This window comes from Typopeltis vanoorti, chromosome 1 (genome assembly GCF_054136105.1).
Source record: "Typopeltis vanoorti isolate ZY-2024b chromosome 1, IOZ_Tvanoo_1.0, whole genome shotgun sequence".
Lineage (NCBI taxonomy): Eukaryota > Metazoa > Arthropoda > Arachnida > Uropygi > Thelyphonidae > Typopeltis > Typopeltis vanoorti.
Genome location: NC_143549.1, coordinates 57,203,064 through 57,227,796, shown reverse-complemented (window position 1 = coordinate 57,227,796; position 24,733 = coordinate 57,203,064). Strand labels below are relative to the sequence as shown.

Below are 24,733 nucleotides of genomic sequence, written 5' to 3'. Positions count from 1 at the left end.
GCGAATTCCATCTAGGATCCGTAGAATCTTTATAAGGACTGTTCACCTAAAGATGAGTTTTAATCGGTGTCGTACGGTGGTGGAAGGGTTTTGGCTGCTAGTTTTTCGTCAAGAAAGTAGAAAATTCGGTCATTCTATTCTCATACACAATTTACAGACGAAATATATTCAATAGGCATGAGACTAATTGCCTTATCCTAATAAATTAAGTTTTGGAAAGGCAATGACATTGAGACAAGGATTCTCGGACCTTAAAAGCCTGTAATTACCAATGATAATAATGATAATGATCATGATTATATGAAGTTGGAGAAACGTTTTTGAAACTTTTCTCCTTTGAAACTTTGGACTCTTGTGCAAGGCTGAAATAATAATAATAATAATAATAATAGTATTTTTTAAAACATTTTATTATGTGATAGATAAATTACACACATAGATACAATAATAATTATATATATATATATATACAGGGTGTTCGGGATAAATTTGACAGTTTCGTGAGGAAAAAGAAAATCTTCTTTGTATCTATTAAATTTAATGAATTGACAAAAAAACATTACAGGCAGAGTTAATTACAATACTATCAACAAGATTTACTCAAAATAACCACCATTAGCATCGATCACAGCTTCAATTCTGCTTCGGAACCTCGAACAAGCTGATGCTACAGTCTCCCTGGGAAGGGCCGCAAAAACTGTTTTAATTTTATCCATTAACTGGGCTTTTGTATTACTGGAAGTGCGATTGGTGTCTTTTTCAACTGCGCCCCATACAAAATAATCCATGGGGTTAAGGTCTGGGGAGTTTGGAGGCCAAACATTTGGACTGGTGAAGTCGTAGAAATTTTCAGACAACCATTTTTGACTTTTCCCAGAGGTGTGGCAAGGGGCCGAATCCTGCTGCCATACATACGGCCTACCATTGGCTACCCTTGTTATCCAGGGCTTGACTACAGTTAGCAACTCCACGAACAAAGCCCGAATTCCAATGCCAGGGTTCTTCAACACCTGTTCCTGCAGATTTGCGAGGAATTCTGCTGTACGAACGCAATCAGATCGTCTGCTAGGGATCTTTCTTCTTGCTACATCCTCGTAGTCACCATTGCAAGTCTCTAGTTCATGCCTGATTGTTTCTACTGTATTCAGGGAGCATTGGGCAGCAGTCGTAATATCCTTATTTTGATGGCGGGCACGAATCATCATGATACAAGTTATTCTCTTCCATGATTCAGGTGGGTTCCAGCTATCCATCCTTTCTGACATCTTGTATATGAATGAAGAAGGGTCCAAACTTTTAAATGAAGAGAAGTATGTGTTAATACATGTAACTTACGGAAAAATATAATTAATTATAAATATGTCAAATTTATCCCGAACACCCTGTATATATATATATATATATATATATATATATATATATATATAATACATTACAAATGTGAATAATATTTTTTTTTATGTCTCAGATAAATTGCATACTGTAATAATTTTCTTCCTCGAAGCTTAGCAGAGCTTATCTGAGGAAGATAATAGATGATAGATGGTGGTGGTTTCATGGTTATGTTTCTATACTGGTCGGAAGCCAAGTGTTGATTTTACTGTTTGTTGGTACGTGCTTGGAAGACTTCAACTGCTACTACTGTTTAACTTTTTTTTTTTTTTTTTTTGCAAATAGGATTGGATTTAGACATTTTGTGTTCGTTTCTTTGTGTTCTTGTAGTGATGGTTTTAGAGAGGGGGTTAATCATAGGTTTGTGTGTGTGTGTGCATGTGTGTGTGTGTGTGTGTATGTGAGTGTAGAAACAGGAATTGCTCTAATTTTCATTCTCGCTATAATATTTATATAGCGCCTGTTTCAGCTCTCTGTATGTTCCTAGGTTTCTGTTGTCGAACGGCAGTTTGTTTATCATGTCAGGTAGGTACGTAGAAGTTTCGGGTGGCTTTTGCCGTTGTTATTGTTGTACTTATATGATATGTAGTTTGTTGACTGTGGTCTCGTTATTTGATATGTTGTTCTGGTTACTCTATAGGTTGGGCTGTAGTAATGTTTTAACATGACTGTGAAGTGGCATAAGTGTTTCACCTTAAATATTTTGTGTTTTGTCCGTGTTTCCTGCATTAGAGTGGGTTGTTCCAAGAATATCAGTTTTACCATTTTATCTCGCAACCATTGTAACCTGTTAAGTCTGTAGTCTGCGCAGAATGCATAAGATGTGATTGCATATCTTAAAATGTTTTCACATAATGCCTTATAGATTAGTATTTTTATGTGGATTGGGGCAATGTCTTTTAATCTGTATAGTTGGCTTGCTATTATTCTAAGCTTGGTATGTAGGTAGTTTGTATGGCTATTCCAACTTTGATCAGCATCGAAGTGAAGTCCGAGATAGCGTGTTGTTTTCACCTGTGTGATGGTTGTGATTTTAGTTTCTGCGCTTTGTGTATAGGAGGATGAGTGTCGGATAGTGAGATATTTAGTTTCTATGGGCAGGGTTTGGGGGTTTTTGAATACCATTAGCTTTGTTTTTCCAGGGTTTATATATATGCCGTTTTCGGTTAACTAGTTAGTGATTTGATTGACGTGTTGCATATTTGTGTAAGCGATATTTGCATTGTTGTGAATGGATACTGTGTTGTCTGCGTACTGGAAGATTTTACTATTTAGGGGAAGGTGGCTTATGTCGTGTGTATATATGTTAAATAGAATGGGAGATAGGACAGCTCCTTGCGGTACTCCATAGGTTACCTGTGCCCCTTTGCTGTATGCTGATCCTATACGTGTGTTGTGTTGTCTGTTTTTCATGTATGCTTTAAACCATTGGAGTAGACTACCTCCAATTCGTTAGTTTCGTTAACAAGGTTTTGTGTGTTAGTGTGTCAAATGCTTTTGTTACGTCAATGAATACCACAAATGTTATTCTGCTTTTATCCAATGCAGTGTTTATTAGATCTGTGAAATCTTCCAGGAGTGTTGCTGTTCCTTTTTTTTTTTTTTGAAAGCTATATTTTGTTTTGGGTATCATTTGAAATATTTCAACGTGTGTGGAGAGTTTTTGATGCACGGTGCGCTCCATGATTTGGTTGATTACAGACAATGTCGGGATGGGTCTGTAATTACTTATAATGTTTCTTTTTTCCTGTTTGTGTATGGGTGTGATTAATGCAGTCTTCAGTGTTTCAGATATGTGTCTCGTTTCGGGACACATACCTAAAACGGGACCTGAAACATACCGTTTTAAGATTTTATTTAATAGTTTTTGTATAACTGGAAGTAGATTGGTTGAGTGTTTCTTGATGTCTTTTGATCTGATTCCGTCTATTCCCGGACTAAATTGCCAGTGATAGTTCTTCTTTTGATTCTGTGGAGAACCACATGTACTGGGGTGTTCGTGGACCTAGTAGAGAATGTTCGTTTGTGTGAGGAAAGGTTGTTTCTTGTAGTTTTTGGACAGAGTTCACGACGTGCTGATTAAAGTTTTTTGCCAACTGTTTGAGGGATTTGGGGTCGCAGGCAAAACTGTGTTTTATTGTTTCTGAGGTAGTGGTTCTGTATATATTGTCCAGCATTTCATTAATCAGGTGCCAAGTTTCTTTTATGTCATTCTGAGCTGTTGTTAATTTGTTGCTGTAATAGTTTGTTTTTACCGTTCTAATCTGTATTGTTAGGATATTCCGTTTCCTTTTGTATTCAGCTTTTAAAGCGATATTGTTCGGCGAGTTCTTAAGTTGCTTCCATAGGGCATCGTTTCTGTGTATGTCTGTTATCCATTGATATTTTTTCGTTTGGGGGCGTATTTTTATTTTTTTATTGCTTTGTTATATACTTTGTTAAATTCCAGTTTAAGATTATTCATCAGAGTTCAAAGATGCTATTTGCATCCAGTGTGTTTTCTGTTTTCATCGTTTACTATTGTTTCGTATAGAATGCTATAATACTGTTTTGTAGTCTCAGTGAGTTTTATGGGTTCTGGTTCAGTGTGTAACTGTAATGCTGTGAAATAATGGTCTGCAGTTTGCATGTTATGGGGGTTGCTGTGTGGCTGTGTGGAGGGTTCCGTATATTTATATGATCAATGCAGGATGAGGTTGTTGTGTTTCCGAATATCTCTTCTCGTGTATACGACTGTATGGATGGGGTTATGTTATATGCCGATAATAGGTCTAGGTCTTGTTCTGTGTTGTTATTTATGTTCCTAATGCTTACATTAATGTCTCCTATTATTATCAAGTATTGTGAAGCGCGTACTTCCGTGGCCGAAAGCCATCCGTTTAGTTCTTCTAGGAATTTTGTGGTGCTTAAGTTGGGTGGTCTGTATATTGCGTTTAATATCAGGGAGTTTTCTTGTTTGATGTTTTTAATTTCGATACATATGTTTTCTGTGTATTCTAATTTACAGTTTATTTCTGTTACTTCTAGTTTATGTTTGGTAAATATTATTATACTACCGCATCGTTTTTTTTGTCTGCAGTGTTTGTGTTGTTGGAAGTGTGGCATTTGGTAGGTGGATGCCTCTTCGTTTGTCGTAAGATACTTCAGTCAGTATTAAATGTCTATTTCGTCTTTATCTTCCTTCAGATAAGCTTGGAGGGTCAGCCAGTATTTTTGAATGCCTCTGATGTTGATGTGGAGAATAGATAGTCCTTTTTTGGGAATTGTCACTTGTTTCCATTCTGTTATTGATTTCAGAATGTGGCAATTATCATGTTCCGGGGTTATTACTTCTGTGTGATGGTCTGCATTGATGTTGGTTGTTGTGCTGCTCCTTCTCTGGACAAGACCAAGACCTGGACAACGACTCCTGATACGAGACCAAGACCTGGACAACGACTCCTGATACGAGTTGTCAATACGAGTTGTCAATATTCCTTTCAATGTGGCAGCCTGTTGGGGTATTCTACAGATTTATTTCGATTAGTTTTGTGTCTTGTGTCTTTCTAAGGAATATTTTGCTGTCTCTTATCCATATAAACTGGAAATTTTATTCTGCTTTTCCTTTCCTTGCTTGGTAGAATATTTTCTGATAATATGCCATTAGGTATTCGGACAAGTATATTGGAGTATTGTCGAGGTCTACTTTCAGATCTTTGTCTACTGGTTTTTTAATCCTGATAGCTATTATAATTGTAGTTTTTGTTGGACTGTTGGTGAGTTGCACTACAATGGTAGAAGGACGGGAATTATTTTCTCTTTTCCTTTTTTGTCGTCACCGATGCACTGACTGGATGTGTTTTTTGATTCAATGAGAGAGCCAATTTTTTGGCTTAATAGTATTACGGTGTCTCTTAGATGTTCCGTAGCAATATTAGCAATATCTGGGAGACCATCTATGAGGAGATAATTTTTGTTATTACATATTATTATTATTATTATTATTATTATTATTATTATTATTATTATTATTATTATTATTATTATCACGGGGACTCCAAGGAGTCCTTAGACTCATCGAGGGAGGCCCTAAACATCATCTCCATCACAAGTATTCGACATTCGCACAGTATCTATCATACTTTGCCTTGAATTCATTCATTGTCATAGCACCCACAACAGACTCTGGCTTATTCCACTCATTCACCACTCTAAAAGTAAAAAACCAAGCTCTAACTCTCTTACTAACCACAATCTTGCCCAGCTTCCATGGATGTCCCCTAGTCCTCCCACCACCAATCCTATTTTCAAAAATATCCACTGAATTAATCCTATAGAAACCCTTCAGCAATTTGAATGTCTCAATCATATCTCCCCTTTTCCCGCCTATCAACCAATTTCTGCAACCCACAAATCTTCAACCTGTTTTCATAAGGTTCATCCCATAGACCTGCTATCATCTTGGTCATTCTCCTCTGGATCCCCTCAACCTCCTTCCCATCAAGAAGAAACTTAGATGACCAGATCTGGGTACAGTAATCAAGTGGGGTCTTAACAAGACCCGATACAGAGGAAAAATAACTTGCTTATCTCTGCTCGTCAAAGTATTCTTCAGCATCCAAGTGATTTGATGAGCTGATTTAGCCACTTTTTCGATGTGTCCCCTAAACTTCAACTCCTGATCCACCAACACTCCCAAGTCTCTAGCCTCAATCAATCTCCTGGAGTACAGTTCCACCAGTGTGATATACTGCTGCTAATCTTTTCACCGCAAAATGCATAACCTTACCTTTTGCCACATTAAATTGACATACATTCTCCTTAGCCCATACCTCCAATCTATCCAAATCATCCTGCAAAATTTTGACATCTTCTGCATTCACTTTTGCCCTACCCAACTTAGCATCATTAGCGAACAAATGAACCGTTTCATTTGTTCGCTAATGAAACGGTTCATTTTCAGATCCTTCCCTATATCGTTAATGAACAAATTAAACAGCAGTGGTCCAAGAACAGAACCCTGCGGCCCACCACTAATCGCAGGCCGTCTTTTGGACTCTACTCCTGAGTAAACTACTCTCTGGTATCTTTCCATCAACCACCCTCCTATCCATCTCACCATCCCTATATCTATTCCCATATGCTGCAGTTTACGGATTACACTTCCATGTGGCATCCTGTCAAAGGCCTTAGATAGGTCCAGCAGTATCACTGTAAACCCATTACCCTTATGAAGTTCAGCAGACGCAGTGTTATAAAACCTTAGAAAGTTACTAAGGCATGATCTACCCTTTACAAAACGATGCTGTTCCCCCCATACAGTATCTCATTTTTCATCAATCCATTCCTGTATTTTACCCTTGATTACTTTCTCCAAGACCTGGACAACGACTCCTGATATGCAGATCGGTCGGTAATTTGCAACAGTAATCTTGGATCCTCCTTTATGCAGTGGAACTATTTTTTCCCCTCTTTCCACCCCTTCGGGACTAAACCGGACCCGAGGCTCAGATTCAACAAGGTCAAGTGCACTGACAATTCTTTAGCCGCTTCACGTAATACCCGTACTGATATACCATCCAATCCCACGGATGTATTCACATTAAGGTTCTATAATAGACTATTCACCTCCACTTCATTCACCACAATTCACACATAAACTAATGGTTCCTTCATTCCTTCAACGTCACCACCTGAATGATATACTCTTGCAAAATGCTCACTTAGTACTTCCACTATATCGACTGATTCAGTGACCTCCCTACCATCGGCGTACCTTAAAATCATTCTGCCGTGTACAGTTTTTCTTTTACTAGCAGCATATTGAAAAAAACTGTTTGGGATTCTCATTAGCTTGCATGGCTAATTTCCTTTCATAATCCGTTTTTGCCTTTCTCACCACACTCGTTACCCTTCTGGTCTACGATTTATACCGCTCATGTGCCTGCAGGTCGCCTTTCTCCTTAAATTCCTTCCACAGTTGTTTCTTTTTTGAAACTCATGTTTAATGGTGTTATTCGTCCATTTACCCCTACTTCATTTACTATTCGGACTTTAGGTATACAGTCCGCCATAACCTCCTGCAAATGTTTCTTGACCACTTCCCATGCCCTATCAACATCCAACTCTTGCAGTTTTACATGCCATGGCACTGAACCAAGCAAATCTACCAAGCTTGTCATACTTGTCAGCACGGTATTTCCACATGTACCCTGCCTAAACTGAAAATTTCACACATTTAGCCACCTCCCAGGTCAAGACCCTATGATCACTCTCACCAATAGGTGGCAACATGGTCATATTCATTACAGTCAAATTCTCAGATGCATTTATTGAGCTGCTGAGGGACAACTTCCTCATGCAGCATGTGACAGAAGCAACTCGAGGTCAAAGAGTGTTCGATTTGATTATAGTGTCAGAGGTTATTTCAGTTAAAGACATAACTATTCTGCCTCCAGTTGGTGACAGTGATCATGTGGTACTCATTTGGGAAGTGACTAAGTTTATGAATGTTCCATTCAGAAAAGGTTACATGTTGAACTACAAAGCAGGAAATTATGACCAACTGAGGAGTACACTAAGTTCAGTGGAATGTGATCGGTTGCTGGATGAAAGGATATCAACAGTGTATGGGAAGCATTTAAACAATATTTAAATGATGCGATATCAGAATGTGTCCCGAGAGTTCGAAGAATAAATAGAGTAGGAGTCAAATGGATGTGTAATCTTATTAAGCAAGAGATTCGTAAGAAAAGGACAATGTGGAAGGAATGCCGTTTGCATAAGGATAACGTCCGTTATGAACGTTATAAGCAGCAGGCTAGAAGAGTCACAACTGTTGAACGGAAAGCAAAGTCTGATTATGAAACGAAACTAGCTCTGCGTGCAAAAAACAATCCACGAGAATTCTATCGATATGCTGCAAGTAAAAGAAAGAATAAATATGACAGAATATCTCTTCAAAATCCAGATGGAGTGAGGCTTACTGATGCAGAAGAGGTTGTTCAGTTAATGAGTGCCCATTTCGTTAAAAGCTATCATCCTAGTGAACACAACATTGAGCTCCTTGTTACCTATTCACTAGATGAAGAAACGCAGGTGTATGAGGCCGAGGTATTAGAGCTTCTGCACAAACTGAATAAGAATTCAGCAGTGGAATTACCATACACGGAATCTTCCCTGTTCTGAGACTCATATTAAACATCCTAGTCAAAGGACTGATCAATTCAGCATGTGTGCTAAAAGAGTGTTCAGCTGAATTGATCAGTACTTTGACTAGGATGTTTAATATGAGTCTCAGAACAGGGAAGATTCTGCGTATAGTAATTCCATTGCATATGGGTGGTGCAAAGACCGATGTATCAAACTATCGACCAATTAGTATCTCAGAAGTAGTGGTGAAGATTTTAGAAAAATTAGTTAGGGCCCGCATTCAGAAATGGGTTGACAGTGAATCACTACTTTGCAATGAACAAAATGGGTTTACTAAGGGAAGGCATGCTTTAGCAACTTGCTCACATTCTATGACAATGTTACCATTCAACTAGACAAGGGGAATGGATACACCATGATACTTTTGGATTTTGATAAGGCTTTTGACAGAATATAACATGACAGACTGCTGCATAAATTGGAAAAAATGGGTTTGGGTTATACAACATTAGTATGGATAAGAGGATGGCTGACTGACTGATATCAAAAAGTGGTATACGGGTATCTGAGTCTGCAAGGTTTAAGGTAACAAGTGATGTACCACAAGGATTACTGCTTGGTCCACTGTTATTCAATCTGTACATTAATGATATTGGGAAGGATTTGAGAAGCGACATACAGTTATTTGCTGATGATGCAAAGATAGGCAGGGTAATGATGAATGCTGCTGATATGCAGTCCTTGCAGAATGATTTGAATGAGCTGGAATTGTGATGATGGAAAAATGGCTGTCAGTTCAATGTCAGTAAATGTAAAGTCATTCACTTCGGCATGATTACCTATCCAATGTCGTATTATATTGGTGGGATTAGGCTAGAAGAAACTAATCAGGCTAGAGATCTTGGAGTGTTAATATATAGGAAGTTGAGGTTCAGGAGCTATGTGGCAAAGATTGCAAATACAACTCAAAAGATAATTGCAATGCTGAAACGAACGTTCACATGTAAAGATAAGGATGTTATTTTGCCACTTTACAAGGCCTTGATAAGACCTCACTTGGACTATTGTGCATAGGTCTGGTCTCCTGGTTTCCGATATAATTCTGATGTAATGGAGAGAGTAAAAAGGAGAGTTTTAAAAATGATATCAGGATTGTCGAATACCGATTATGAAGACAGATTGAGAATTTGTAGTTTGCAGACACTAGCAAATAGGAGAAAGAAGGGTGATATGATTGATACTTACAAACTGCTGAAAGGTTCATACAAGATTTCAATTGATGGGATATTTCAATTTATGGAGGGGTTGGGAAAGGACGAGAGGACATCCTTGGAAGCTGAGAATGAAGGCTGCCAAGAAGGGTGTAAAGGCCAGATGTTTCTCTCAGAGGGTGGTGCGTGATTGAATGGATTGCCATTGGATGTTGTGAGTGCAAGCAGTGTGAAGGAATTCAAGAATAAGTATGATAGCTGGAGTGTGTAGTATGTGGCCTCCCTCGATGAGTCTCTGATTCCCTGGAGGTCTCTCTTAATAATAATAATAATAATAATAAGAAGAAGAAGAAGAATATTACTAGGTCACGCACCCTCGAGCCCCTAGTATTTTCCATTACATGCTGTCTCAGATAGTTATCCCTCAGTAAGTGAATAAAATCCAGTTGCTTCCTCACATGTGTCCTCTCCTTCTTCCATTCAATGTTACTATAGTTGAAATCCTCCATAATAATCCACTCATTTTCATAAATTTTCCTATGCATACTATCTCCACCATCTATTCCATCACCTGGTCTACAGCAGCACCCAACTGTACATTTTTTCCGTTAGTCTCAATCTCACACCAAATAGCCTCAAATGAGCTCCTTTCACTATTCTGCAATACAACTTCTATTCTCCTTGGGTGCAGTTCATCAGCTATCATCAATAACACTCCTCCCCACATTTTATTCTCTCTGTCCCTCCTGAACACATTATATCCTACACATTCTATCAAACTAACTATATCATCTTCTGTCAGCCATGTTTCACTAATGCCAATAACCTGTGGCCAGGAAGAACCAACCGAGGCCAAAAATTCTTCCTTCTTGTCCCTAATACTCCTGGTATTAGTATACATGAAATGCAGAGGTCCATTTGTCCAACCCCTATCTTGATGCGTTATACTAACTATCCCATTCTGATTTCTTGTCCTTTGTACTAGCTCAGGCACATTATAAACATTTTTACACTCAACTGCCTCACTTATGTCTGTATATCCACTTCCTCCCCTCCTTAATAGTTCTAGTTTCCCTGATTTTCCACATTCCCTCTCATATCACTCAGCAACACCTTTTTCCAGTCTTCGCAAACTAAATCCATTCAAATGTAAGCCATCCATCTTGTACACATCCTTTCGCTCATCAAACTCATTCCACACCACACCACACCATCTGCAAGACCTGCATAGAGTCATTTGCGATTATGGCCCTCCTTCTAAACTCTTCTCTGTCATACCGCGGCAACAGACTCACTATCCTAACTCTGTGACTCTTTTCTTTCGCTACCGCTAATAATTCCTTCACGTTCTCTCTCATATCAAATTTATCTCCTTTTAAATCATTCGTTCCGGCTACGTCTATCATTTCTTTCATCCTGAGCTTCTGCGCCCTAATACTCTCACTTACATCCTTAATTTTTTTTACCCGGTAAATACAGTTTAGTCAAATTCTCATCTATCACACCTCTTACTAACGAGTCACCATACAACACTCTTTCCTTCATTTCTGAAACACTCCCAATCATACGCTTATTATTCCTTTCGTACACTTATATCATTCTGATATTAGGTGTTTATTACTTATCCATATCCTATTCCTCTTCATCACTTTAATTGTCTCAGTATTTCGTATTCCTTACTGAATTCAGTTATTCCGATTATTCTCTGTTTATCATTTGTTGTGCACACCATTCTTGGAATTCTCCCGGTTTCTTTCGCTGACTTACGTTCAGATCTTTTTTCCCCCAAACTTCTATATTAATCTTTTTCAAGCAGCTGTACTCTCTTTGAATGCACGATATCTTCAAACATATTCATTTAGACAAATAAGTCGAAACCATTTCTCCATACATGACGAAGAATATGTGTTCTTTGAAATTACTCTGAATTCTACGTTATTTCATTTTCCTAATTGAATAGTTTCATTGAAGATATCAGAATAAAATAATTGTGTTATGTCTGATTCTAAATTATAAAAAAAACTTGTATTTAATATAAATTGATAATAGACAGGGAGTATTCTATATGTAAAACAAAATGGGGAAAAACGTTCCCAAAATTTATATCAGTAATCTTAAGAAATATGTATACTTACATGAGAACTGTGAGACAATTGTACTGAGGCTATAAATCCGAGCACACTTTTCTCTCGACTCGTCGAACAGTGCCATAGTAGCAACAAACAAAACTCCGCTTGATTGCATTATTCCGGACACAATGGACATATTAATGAAGCACGCTGCAATTAGAAGTGCTTTTGAAATATTCACTGTTTTCATTTTGGATGATGATCACAGTCTACGCACACCAAGTGCTGCTGCAACAGTTTTAGAGACTCTAAGATCAAGGCTACGGTGATAAGAAAAACTTACGTAAGATATTCAATAAAGCGAAGGAGAATATATGCAAGATAATAGCACAAGAGTGTGAATGTTTAGTTTGTAGTTTAGGTGTAATTTAGGTGAATTTTCATCATTCAGTGTGCTAATTTTGGAATAATTGGTGAACACGTTTATTTCCAGAATATTGATTTTTTTTTAATAAAATGTCATTTTTAATTTTTCATGAAAATTAAAATTATCAGAATATAATCAAACCTTTCAAAAGTGAATTGTGTTCATATTATAATGCATTTCTTTTCAAATTGTTGTGCATGCTGTTCCCCATATATTTATAATTGAGGTGTTATTATTTCCAAAAGATAGTGTTTTGAATCAGTAAGGTGATTAGTTGATTTAGTTTTTAAGCATAAAATAGCGTCTTATGAATATTGTTCATGTTTTCGCTACGTATAAATTTTCCCTTGTTCATATAGACATTTCCTAGATCCTTCGTAACTTTAGTCGGTTTCCACGAAGTGCTTTAGTTGGATGGGATTCGAAGCCAGGTCTTTCCAACTAAAGCACTTCGTGGAAACCGACTAAAGTTACGAAAGATCTACGAAATGTCCAATTTTCGTAATGAGGCAAACAGGCTTTAAGAAAAACTAGGAGAAATGTTTATCCACGGAGGAGGAGAATTTTACCGCCTAGAAATTCGTTTATCAGCTACTATTTGCAAACCGACTAGTTGAACACGTGCAATTTACACAGAAAAATAAAACTTTTGGCAGAATATCCCAACCGTATCCAAAAATTATGAACACAAAAGCTAATCTTAGAATGTTATTGATCTTAAGGTCCTAAGTGCCATAGGTTATTATTACCATTTATGGGGGCATTCCAGAAATTTTGAATTAAGTGACTTGATCAAAATATATATATATATATAATAGTTTATATGTAAAAAATAATTAAAGAATGAGAAGAAATGCTGAGGAGGAATTATGATGTGAGGAACCGCACGACTTTCTATTCACCACAATAGCGAAATTATGAAAATAATTATTCGTTCTGGTTGCTACAATAACCGTGTCAGTTAATGAGGGTTTTCGTCCCAGCTCTTGTTTCTCTCTCTCTACAGAAACATGAAACAAGAGTTTATTCTAAAACACTTTTTAAGTTAAGAAGTAATGCTTGGTCGCCCTTTACAAACTTTGATCTCTTGTGCAAGACTGAAATTTTTAACATTTTGACATTTTTATTATTTCTCAGATAAATTACATGCATTATAGGAACACAATTATGCATAACAAATACTTTCTCGTACATAAAGTTTTTGTTAAATAATAACAATAACTGTTTATAACGTATATTATTAAAATATTCATAATGATGATTATTACAGATGTTTCTTTGCAATTTTACACTCTATATATACAATATCAATGGATATAATCACTCTATATTGCATTCTTTTGTTACAGTTATTACATAAATTACATACATTTGATTACATATGATACATTACTTACATTTGTTCACATATACTACATACGTTACATACATTAGTTTACATGTGATACGTACATTACATGAATTTGGTTACATATGATACATCTTGGACGAGAACTAATTTCTCTGCTTTCATTCTGGAAGCTTATATGTAAGCTTATCTGAGGACGACACCAGTTGGTTATTATTTATTTGGGTTTTTTTTTGCTGTGTTCAGAAGCTACGAAATCTATGATTGAGAAATGCGCGCGCGCGCATGCACAATAACTTGGAATGTATTGATGCGTCGCTGAACTGGAAGACTGAACGAATATATTGTGTTTCATTAAATTTGTATGGTATTTTTGGTGCTTGTTTCTTGTTCATAGTATGTCCTTAGAGCTCTTTTCAGGCTATTGTAGTTTGTAAGGTTTCTGTATTCAAAAGGTAATTTGTTTATAATGTCTGGGATACAGAAGTTTCGCGTTGCCTTTCCGTAGTGATTATTGTATTTATAGGTGATATAATTAGTAGTCTGAGGTCTGGTTATAAGGTATGTATTTCTGACTGTCCTGTAGATGGCATTGAAATAATGTTTTAGCAAAGCTGCATAATGAAATAAATGTTTTGTCAGTATTTTGTGTTCTAATAACGATAACGACCTTATATACATTGCAATGTATATAAGGTCGTTAATTTCTCTTTGTTTCCAAAAGATCAGTTTTATCATTTTGTACTGTAGAGACATTAATCTATTTAATTTGTAGGGTGCACAGAAAGCATACGCTGTTATAGCGTATCTTAGTATATTTTGGCATAGTGCTTTGTATATTAGTGTTTTCAGGCGTATGGGAACTATGTCTTTTAACCTGTAGAGTTTGCCACTTATTGTTCCGAGTTTGTTGTGTAGATGGTTTATGTGGCTATTCCAGTTCATATTTGCATCGAAGTAAATTGCAAGGTATCGTATTGTTTTAACCTGAGTGATTGTAGTGGTTTTGTTGTTCTGTGTGTTTTTCATGTTGGAAAGTCGATGTTGTATGGTTATATATTTGTTATCAACTGGTCGCGTGAGTGGATTTCTGAATATCATCAATTTTGTCTTTTCTGAGTTTAGGTGTATGGAGTACTTCGCGAGCCAGTCTATGATCGGTTTTATGTCATGTTGCATATTTGTTTCGGGTATGCTTGCGTTATTATGATGTATATTATTGCCGTATCGTCTGCGTATTGGAATCTTATCTATGAGTGGTAGCTGATTAATATCGTTCGTGTAAATGTTGAATAGAGTTGGGGAGAGTACAGTTCCCAGTGGTACTCCACAGGTTACCGGTAGCTCTCTGATTCGGTTTGTTCCGATACGTGTGATATGCTTTCTATTTTGAAGGTAGTTTGTAAACCACATGTGAAGTGGCCCGTCTATTCCAACATGCCTCAGCTTTTCTAACAAGGTTTGATGTGTGAATGTATCGAATGCTTTAGTTAGATCAATAAAGACTACCATGGCAATTTTGTTTTTGTCTAAGGCGGTATTAATTACGTCTGCGAAGTCTTCCAAGAGAGATGTTCCGTTATTTTTCTGAAAACCATATTGTGTTTTGAGGATAATATGAAAGGTCTCTGTGTATGCTGTGAGTTTCTTCAGTATGATCCGCTCCATCATTTGATTGATAATTGGTAATGTTGCTATTGGTCTGTAATTGCTGATTAAATTTCTTTTTCCATGTTTGTATATGGGTGCGATTATGGCGGTCTTTAGCATACCTGGCATCTGTCCTGTTTTAAATATTTTAATTATTAATTTTAGTAGGATAGAACTTAAACTAATTGCATGTTGCTTTATATCTTTAGGTCTTATACCACCAATTCGTGGGCCTTTGTTTAATTTGGTTTGATGTATTGCAGAGAGAAGTTCTGCTTCTTTTATGGTTAGTTACCATAATGTCTGTTTTGATTGTGGTCCAAGTGGAGGGTCACGTTTTGTGATTGGGGGAATATTTCTGTGCAGTTCTTGAAAGGAGTCTGCAAAGTATTAGTTAAAGTCATTTGCTAGTTGTTGGATAGGTTTTGCGTCTTTCGTGAAGCTGTGTTTTATGGTGTCGGAGGCGGTGGTGTTGGGAACACAATCTACCATCTCATTGATCAGATGCCAGGTATGTTTCGTGTTGTTTTGTGCAGATGTTATTTTGACTCTGTAGTGGCTTCTTTTGCATTTCTGATTTGTGTTGTAAGTCGATTCCTTGTTATCTTATATACAGTTTTTAAAGCTGTGTTATTTGGATATCGCTTTAATTCTTTCCATAAACCTCCTTTTCTGTGTATTTCAAGGATTTAGTTTTGTATTATCCAAGGATTTTGTGTTGTTTTTGAACGAATTCTGACTTTCTTTGTAGCTTTCTTATATATTTCCTCCAGTGTGCGTTTAATGTTGTTGTATAAGATATCTGCTGAATCTGAGGCCAGGTGTTCCCAGTCAGTTTTTCTTATTTCGTGGTTGATTATTTCTTCGTCTATTATTGTTTTCTGTCACTTGCGCTTTTCTTCTGTGGGACATTGCATGAATATTGTCTTATTGCGCAGGTTTAGAGTGGTGAAGTAATGGTCTGCTACTTTGCACTTTATTACTGATGCAGTGTAACTGTTTGGTGGTGCTCGGACGTTTATATGATCTAGACAGGGGCCAGTGATGGTATTTCCGAATATTTCTTCTCTAGTACATGATGTTATTGTTGGTACTAGATTATATATGGATAGCGTGTCTAGGTATTGTACCGTGTTGTTCTGGTTTTCGTTTGCAATATTTATGTTTATATCGCCAATTATCATTAGGTCTTCGGTTGAGCATATTTCTTGGCGTGAAAGCCTGCAATTGAGTTCGTGCAAGAATTTTGTCATGTTTAGGTTTAGTGGCCTGTTAATTGCATTTAGTATTATAGGGTGCTGTCTATTGGTGGTTTTATTGATTTTGAGGCAAAGGGTTTCAGCATGCTCAAACTGATAGGCCGTTTCTTTTGTTATTAATTTTTGTTTGTTAAATATTAATATTTCACCCCCTCTTTTTGTTTGGCGGCATGATCTATGTTGTTGAAATTCTGGAATTTGGAACGCAGTCGCTTCGTCATTAGTTATGGATACTTCTGTAAGAATCAATATATCAAAATATATCAATAATATCAGTGTAATTGCTCAGATAAGCCTGTAACAATAACCAATGTTTTCGGATGCTTCTGGTGTTAATATGCACGACTGAGAGACCTCTCGATCACCTAATGCTATTTTTTTTCTCCAAAGTTATCAGTATCAGTTGGAGGTGACATCACTAAAAGATATCCGCAGATGATGAGCTCGCTCATCTTCACTAGGCTGAGCAAACATTTTCTGGAGGAGAGGGGGAGAATGGGGGGGTGATTAGGCGTATTGCAGGGAAGACCCCTGTCACCCTCATGACTACCCTTTCACTTCCACCACCTAATACTGTTTTTTCCTCCAAAGTAATCAGTATCAGTTGGAGATGATATCACTAAAAGATATCCGCAAAAGTTAAGCTTGCTCATCTCAACTAGGCTGAGCCAACCTCCACTGGAGGAGAGGGGGGGGGAGAATAGAGGTGATGGGGTTAGGGGATGGGGTGTGGGAGCATTGCAGGGAAGACCTCTGTCACCCTCTTGACGACCTTTTCACTTCCACCACCTAATGTTTCTTTCCCCATCCCAACAATTTCAGACATATGAGTGAGAGAAATAGTCACATGGTCTAACATCAAAAACACTTTTTGATGATAAAATACTTAACATAATAAGGACAAATAATATTGAATACCGTTCGAGGCATAGAGATAAGATTTGCCCTATGATGTCTCAAAATATGATAATCTCACATCAATATCATCCAGCAGCATGTAGAAACATGTCTGTGAATCATCTGCAGAAAATTTCATTTTGGGGATTAAGGGTCAGGTAAACAGTACTGTAAGGAAAAACAAATGAGTCAAGTGTGTTTGCAGCTATGGCAATTCGTTCATCCTGTGCAGCTATCATATTGGTATCCAGGAAAGTATAGTAAAATAATGGGTGAGCCAGAAAAGTCATTGAAATTTTCTTTCTTCAGGAAAATAGCATGAGACAAAACTCTTCATATAGCTCTAAAAGGATGGAAATTGATTATTATTTTAGAAGACACGTACATTATGATGTATTTATCCAGGACCACGTGGGAAAAGTTACACAGGAAGTGGTCTGATATCCTCGGCTACTTGCAAAGAAGAGTTGACTATGAAATGGACCTCAGTGAGTGTTATATTCTGAAAGGCCAAGATGGGTAACTAATACTTGATGATATAGGAGCTGATGGAAGTAAAGATTTTATTATTAGTGGTGAAGAAGCTGAGAGATTTTCACCAAAAATGTATAACATTAATAATCATTTACTATTTTTGGAAACTGAATTACTATCTATTCGTATCATGAGGAAAATTATCGCTAATCATTTAAATTCATCAATGGTAAAATTAGACTTTCAAGATTTTATCCAATTCGATAAAGATTCTTTATTTTGGGACATTTACAAACATTTTACAAAAACTGTTTGTATATATTTGCTGACAAAAGATTACACAGAATGTTTAGGGAGGCATGGTGTCATTTTTAAACTGACACAATATCAAATGTATGGAAGTGTGGTTACCATGGTATCTGATTTAAAAACTCTTTTGAGTAACCAGCTGTTTTGATGTAATGTAACCAAAAAACAGTGAGTGGCTAAAAATTTTATTCATTGAACTCATTTGAAAATGTTAAGAGTCTAAACTAAATATTGTGAAATATTTTAGGTAATTACATGTTTTTCGAATTTTTCTCAGTGAATATACTTGTAAATAGTATTTCAGCGAAATAAAATATGCATTTGTAAACTTAAATGAACAGAGATGTGTGCTTTTGTTGTTGTGTTTTTCCACAGTGAAGTTTTTACTCAGTTATTCTGATTAGAACTTGATATTTAAATACACAACTTTATACCATAATGCAATTCTGTTTAATTATTAAAAAAAATCATTATAGTGAAATTAATGCCAGGATGGGGGGAAAATTGTTGAAAACTAATATTCATGTATTAATTATTTTAGAAATTGTCTAATGCTACCTATTGACATTGTTTAAGTTATCTGAAAACAATTCGTTCACATAATCAAAAATCCGAACTGTTAGAATTTGGGTTTTTTACAGAGATAAGCAGATCATTAACCCAAAAACGTGACTTAAACTCTTAAAGTTTGGTATAAAAAAAATGTTTTCACTCTCCAGATAACACTGTACAAATTTTGCCTTTCCCCACACAAAGTAAGATAAAAACGCCCACAGTATATCCAGCAGCATGTGAAAACATGTCGTTGAGTCACTGCACAAAAGGTTCATTTTTGAAGGTACTGTCAGGGTAGGGCATAGTAAGTGTAAACAGTACTATAAGAAAATACCATAGAGGTGAGTGACTTTGGACTTAAGGTAATCATTCATCCACTGCAGCTGCTGTTTTCTGTTGTGGTGTTTTGTGTTTGGTAATGTAAAAATAATGGGAGAGCCACAAAATTCTTTGAAAGTTTCTTTGTGAAAAGTTCTAATTGTCTATAATTTTGTAACAGAAAGTTAAAATAAAATATATGATCAGAGCTAATAATCAGTGAAATAATAATAATAATAATAATAATAATAATAATAATAATAATAATAATAATAATAATAATAAATACCTATTTATTTGTGGTGCCATATGAAGTAATCTAAGAAGAAGAAGAAGAAGAAGAAGAAGAAGAAGGATGAAGGAAAATGATTATGAAAAATCGACACTGGGTGAAGAATTCGAATTTTCACTTATCATTGGTAAAACTGATTGCCAATTTCTTTTGAATTAGACTTCAAATTAATTTCCTAAAGAAATTTGTATTTCTGATGGAATTGTTGTTGGATATGCATTGACAAAATCACCTTGTAATTGGAAAGAATTACCTGAAAGAGTTAAAAAACACAATTCTTGTATAATAAAATATAACCATCAGCTGACGTGGGAAACTGGTTCACTATCTCTGGACAAACTAAGAAATTGGATGATAGAATCAACATGCAAATATCAAATATTACTCGCCAAAGGAAAAATTCAAAAACATTAACGAGGTTAATATGGAGGCCTGTTCTTGATTTAAATGAAATTGGATACCCAAAACGTGAAAATATAACGTGTACTTTTAAATGCTTTTGGAAACATAACGAAAGATTCTGTGCTTTTAATAATTCTGAGAAGTATATGTATTGGTTTCAAAAAAATAAATATGCAACCCTTAATTTTACTACCGTAATAAATTCCCAACGATCACCAAATGAAAATTAACTTTCAGATGAGAGTCACATTGTCAAAAACCACATGATGGCAATTCCATAAATATGGGAAGAACCTTGTATTTTTCACTCTATTTATTTTCTGTATGTTGGATTCCATAAATACAATTTGTAAATAATATTTCATTCAAATAAAATGTGTAAATTTAAATGAACAAATTGGGTGTCTCGATGTGTTATAGAAATTTAAGACCATAACATTTTTTTTCTCCTTGTAAAATTTCTTGCCACAAACTAACCAGAGACTTTTTTTATTTTTTTTAAACCCACTCAATGAAACTGTGTCAACTCTTGGAAGCAAAAGGAAATGGCTATTAAATTAATATGCAGAATTTTAGTGGAGAATATTTCACCTGAAAGTGACAATTTATTTATTATATATGTAGATATCTGTCTTTTCCACTTTATTTAATTTCTGTATGTTAGATTCAGTAAATACACTTTGTTAATAATATTGCAGTCAAATATAAGGTAACATAGAAATTAACAAAGTATATATTACAGAGCTAATATTCATTTGAAATAATAAGAAATAACTATTTGTTTGTTGTGCTGGCAAAAAAAATTTCTATACGAAAATGTTACGACGAGTTCAAAACCTTGTTTGTCGCATATCCGTTAATTGAAATTACTAATGCCAAAAAAAAAAATAAATAAAATAAATAAATTTCAGTTATAGAAATAGGTTAAGAGCACAAGGAATCGCAGGTAAAACTAATAGTCAATATTGGTTTTAAAAAAAATAAATGTAAGCATTAATTTACTTCAGCAATAATTTCCCATGGGAACAAAGAGTTCCAACCTAAACACACAATTTCTCACCTACATACAACAAAATTGGCGACTGGATAAGAAAGAATACAGAGCTAGTATTCGTTTGAAATAAATTCCAGTTTTCTAACTACAAAAAATGTAAATAAACAAACAAACAAGCCATTTACTTGAAAACAATAAGTATATAAAATCCTTAATGAGAAATGAATAATTTTAGGATATGTGGCATAAGAGTTTTACACTAGAAAACAGTCGTACTTCCCCCAAACTGATAAAACAGTGCAAAACATCAAAGGGAGAATATGACTCATGAAAAAGGTGAATTTTAAGTTACCGCTCGCTGCCCGTTATTACTAATGAAAACACACGACTTAGGATATGTGTGTCACAATGAACGAATCATGTGATTGCTAAAAACATATAGTCACATCAGAAACATCGTATGATCCAATGCTAAGGAATTAACTGTGTACCAAACGGACAGAATATCTAAGGAACAAAAGTCAAATAGCTTTTCAGGTTATTACAGAAATTTCGGTATTTCAAGATTGTGTTTTTGTGTGTTGTGGTGTGGATAAAAATTCACCTATTTTGGAATATCTATTTGCATTAAGAAGAATCATTCTGGAAAACTGTTAGTAAATTTAAATTATCCTTAGAATTTCTAGACTACATACAAAAAAGTTATTGTAACCTTTTAAGTCTCCGTTTATTTTTAAATTTTAAAATACCATTTGGTTTTTTCCCTTCATGTAAACTAAAAAAACACCATTACCCATACATTTGTAAACAAGATAATGCTAATTCGAAAAAGAGGTTGTCATTTACCAATAATCTTTTAGTAATGTCACCTCCAACTGATAATGAAAACTTCTGAGCAAAAAAAATTGTATGTTTGAGGGACCCCACCATATAATTAAATTATTCAGAAAAGCCTAAACATCCACCATCAAGAATCTACTCTAAGAATTCTCACCCTTTAACATGAAAGAAATATTTCCAATACATTTTGGAAAAAAGAAATTTCCAAAATGTACTAGAAAACTAGTACAACTCTATTGAAGGAAAAAAAGTGTATGTTTGAGTGACATCAGCATATAATTAAATTATTCAGAAAAGCTTGAAACACAGCTGCCACTAAACTCTACTCTACTCTAAGAATTCCCACTCTTTAACATGAAAGAAATACCACAAACTGTATTGGAAAATTAGTACAGCCATCTATAGAAGGAAAAAAGTGTGTGTTTGAGGGACATTAGCATATAATTAAATTATTCAGAAAATCCTAAACACGACCGCCATCACGACTCTACTCTAAGAATTCCCACCTTTTAACAGGAAAGAAATATCCCAAAATGTATTGAAAAATTAGTACACCCACAGACGAGAGCCCCAGCAAAATTCCAAACATTCCAAACTCTATAACAACAAACATTTATCACGATTCTTTATCTTATCTTGATCTTGTCAGAAGTGTCCCACCGATCACGACACGCTTCCTTATCCACTAATATATCTCCCTTTTCCATTCAAACAATAACGTCACTTATTTACAACTAAGAAAAGACGTCACTTATCTACATCTCATAACAACACACATCACATCACGATTCCTTATCTTATCTTGATCTTGTCAGAAGTGCACCACCAATCATGACATGATTCCTTATCTCTAATCATCACCCATAATTCCATACGCGAACAAAACAAACGTGACGTCACACACACACACATAAATTGGAATGTTTGGAATTTCCCCCCCAGGGAAATTCCAAACATTCCAATCTCATGACGTCACGCCCACAATGACGTTATCAACCAATGACGTCACGATTCCCCATACTACTTAAACCGCCACCCATACTACTTAAAACAATTCTACAGACCACTAAGTGATGTAATTTTTTTTAAAATGCATGTGGGGGATTATCAACATTCGTATATACATTTACAACATATACATATGAAATTTACATATTACATTTACATATTACATATATTTAAACATTTACAAATATATATGAAAACATAATTAAGTTGGCAGTAAATAATTAAAAGTGTATCATCACTGAACAAAGTTTTAATTTTTAGTAAACAAATAAAGGTATCAGTTTTCGATTTGCTGATGGGTATATCAGCGCAGTCCTGCTGAAATTCCCATTTATCCGCCCACAGCAACTTTTATATTATATATGTCATTGCCATTCATCTGCACACACTCATTAAGCTCACCCCACAACATTTTTAGCACCATTGGTACCATGGGCAAATGAATGGGGAATATCAGCACCGTCGGCAGTTGAATGCCTTCATTCAACTGCCGACGTTTATCTTTAATTCCCATTCATCTACCCACTGCAAATTTCATACTTTATATGTCATCCCCATTTATCTGCCCATTCTCATGAAACTCTACAGCAACTTTTATCTTCACGCACTGTCTTATTCGAACCTGAGAGAAGTAAACTGTTGTTCTTATCTTACTGCATTCATCATAATACTGAATAAAAACTTCGCATCCATGGATTCTATCATGGATGACATCCCTTGTCCTGGCCAAATCATTCCCTAAATATATCCAAAAATTTCACGCATAACATCCCCAAACCATTCATGCTCGCTCCCCAATTCCCCCCCACACACTTTCAGCCGATACGAATCGCCTTATTTCCCTGAGGAGTTTTCCATGACCAGCGAAAAAACGTATGCAGTATATACAGTATGCATGTGATTTGTTAATCGTGTTATGATGGTGGTTTTATTTATATCCGTCCTGTGTGATGCTTATATTCATTATGTTGTGATGTGTATTTTTGTGCAGTGAATAACGTACAGATGTTGTTGTCTGCATGCGACGGAGTCGGTGTGCTCGGCCGCATATTCCCTCAAGCGACCGTACGAGATACGGAACTTCGCTAACGAGACAAGGGCAGCTATCCTCTTTGCCAGCAAAGCTCAGCCCTCACCGTGACATCACTTGGCCTAACTTTCGTTTCATCACCGATTTTGTCCGATTTTGGAAATGGATTAATTCCAAAACCTTGATCTCACCCTCAGTGAAGGTGAGATCAAGAATCGAGCCAAACCCAGATCAGAGAATTGCATTTTAAGTCCACTGTCACTTGAAAGCTCAATTAACTATTCTTTTTTCGATAACGAAAGGTCGTTCTTGTGACTCTAAGCCTGAAATAGATCTCGAAACCACAGAAATTTCTTATAAAAGTTATTCGGAAAATATGTTTCAAAATTCTGTTTCAGAGTTTTGAGGTGGTCACAAACCCTTTCCAGTAACTCAGAATCAAAAAAGATTATTTTCCACTAAAAAGGATTCCAATGTTGGAAAAGGAGCAAATTATCTGTCTTTTACATAACTATGTACAACACCAGTTTGTTTGTTTTTTCTTGAATGCCGTTATTTTGTCGTAGGCATCAAGAACATTTAGTTCATTTAATTTCGTAAAAAAAGTCTGAAAGATAGGATAGTGTTGATAACCATGCTTCGTCAACAAGGAGCAAGGCAAAATTAGAATTACGTTCATTTACAAACAATAATGAAACCTCGTGCCTTAATTGAAATGAGCTTGTTACTACTTTGCCCCTGGAAATCCAGCGAATTTCAGAATGAAGCAAAAGTTGTGTATTCACTGTCAATTTCATCGCAGAATACTGAGAATAACCTGTTATTTAGCGGTCGAGCCTTAATAAAATTAACTATTTTTACAGCGTTGTATAGCACAGTTTTATATTCTGGTGGCATTCCATTCGAGGCAGACCTTTTCCTATGTATGAAACAATGTACCTGATTCATATTCGGAGCCACTTTTTTGACCATAGAAATAACCCCCAAATACGCCTGCCTGTAAGGGCACGAGATCCATCCTAACAGAAGTCCATTTGAAGATCCCTTTGTGTATTGTGTAATTATTAAGAGTCTGAAATATTTCTTCTCCAGTTGTTTGGGATGACAAAGTTCGCTACAAAACAGAA

At 35.8% G+C, this 24,733-nt stretch overlaps 1 protein-coding gene across 1 annotated transcript in view; it reads right to left on the bottom strand.

Moving 5' to 3' along the window:
* LOC150110007 (monocarboxylate transporter 9-like) overlaps window positions 1-24,733 on the bottom strand; it is a 63,515-nt gene that overhangs the window by 25,375 nt on the left and 13,407 nt on the right. The window contains exon 2 of the mRNA XM_090390562.1: window positions 11,870-12,123. Coding sequence (XP_090246688.1) covers window positions 11,870-12,053 — 184 coding nt within the window. The 5' untranslated portion in view covers window positions 12,054-12,123. The remainder of the gene's footprint in view (window positions 1-11,869; window positions 12,124-24,733) is intronic.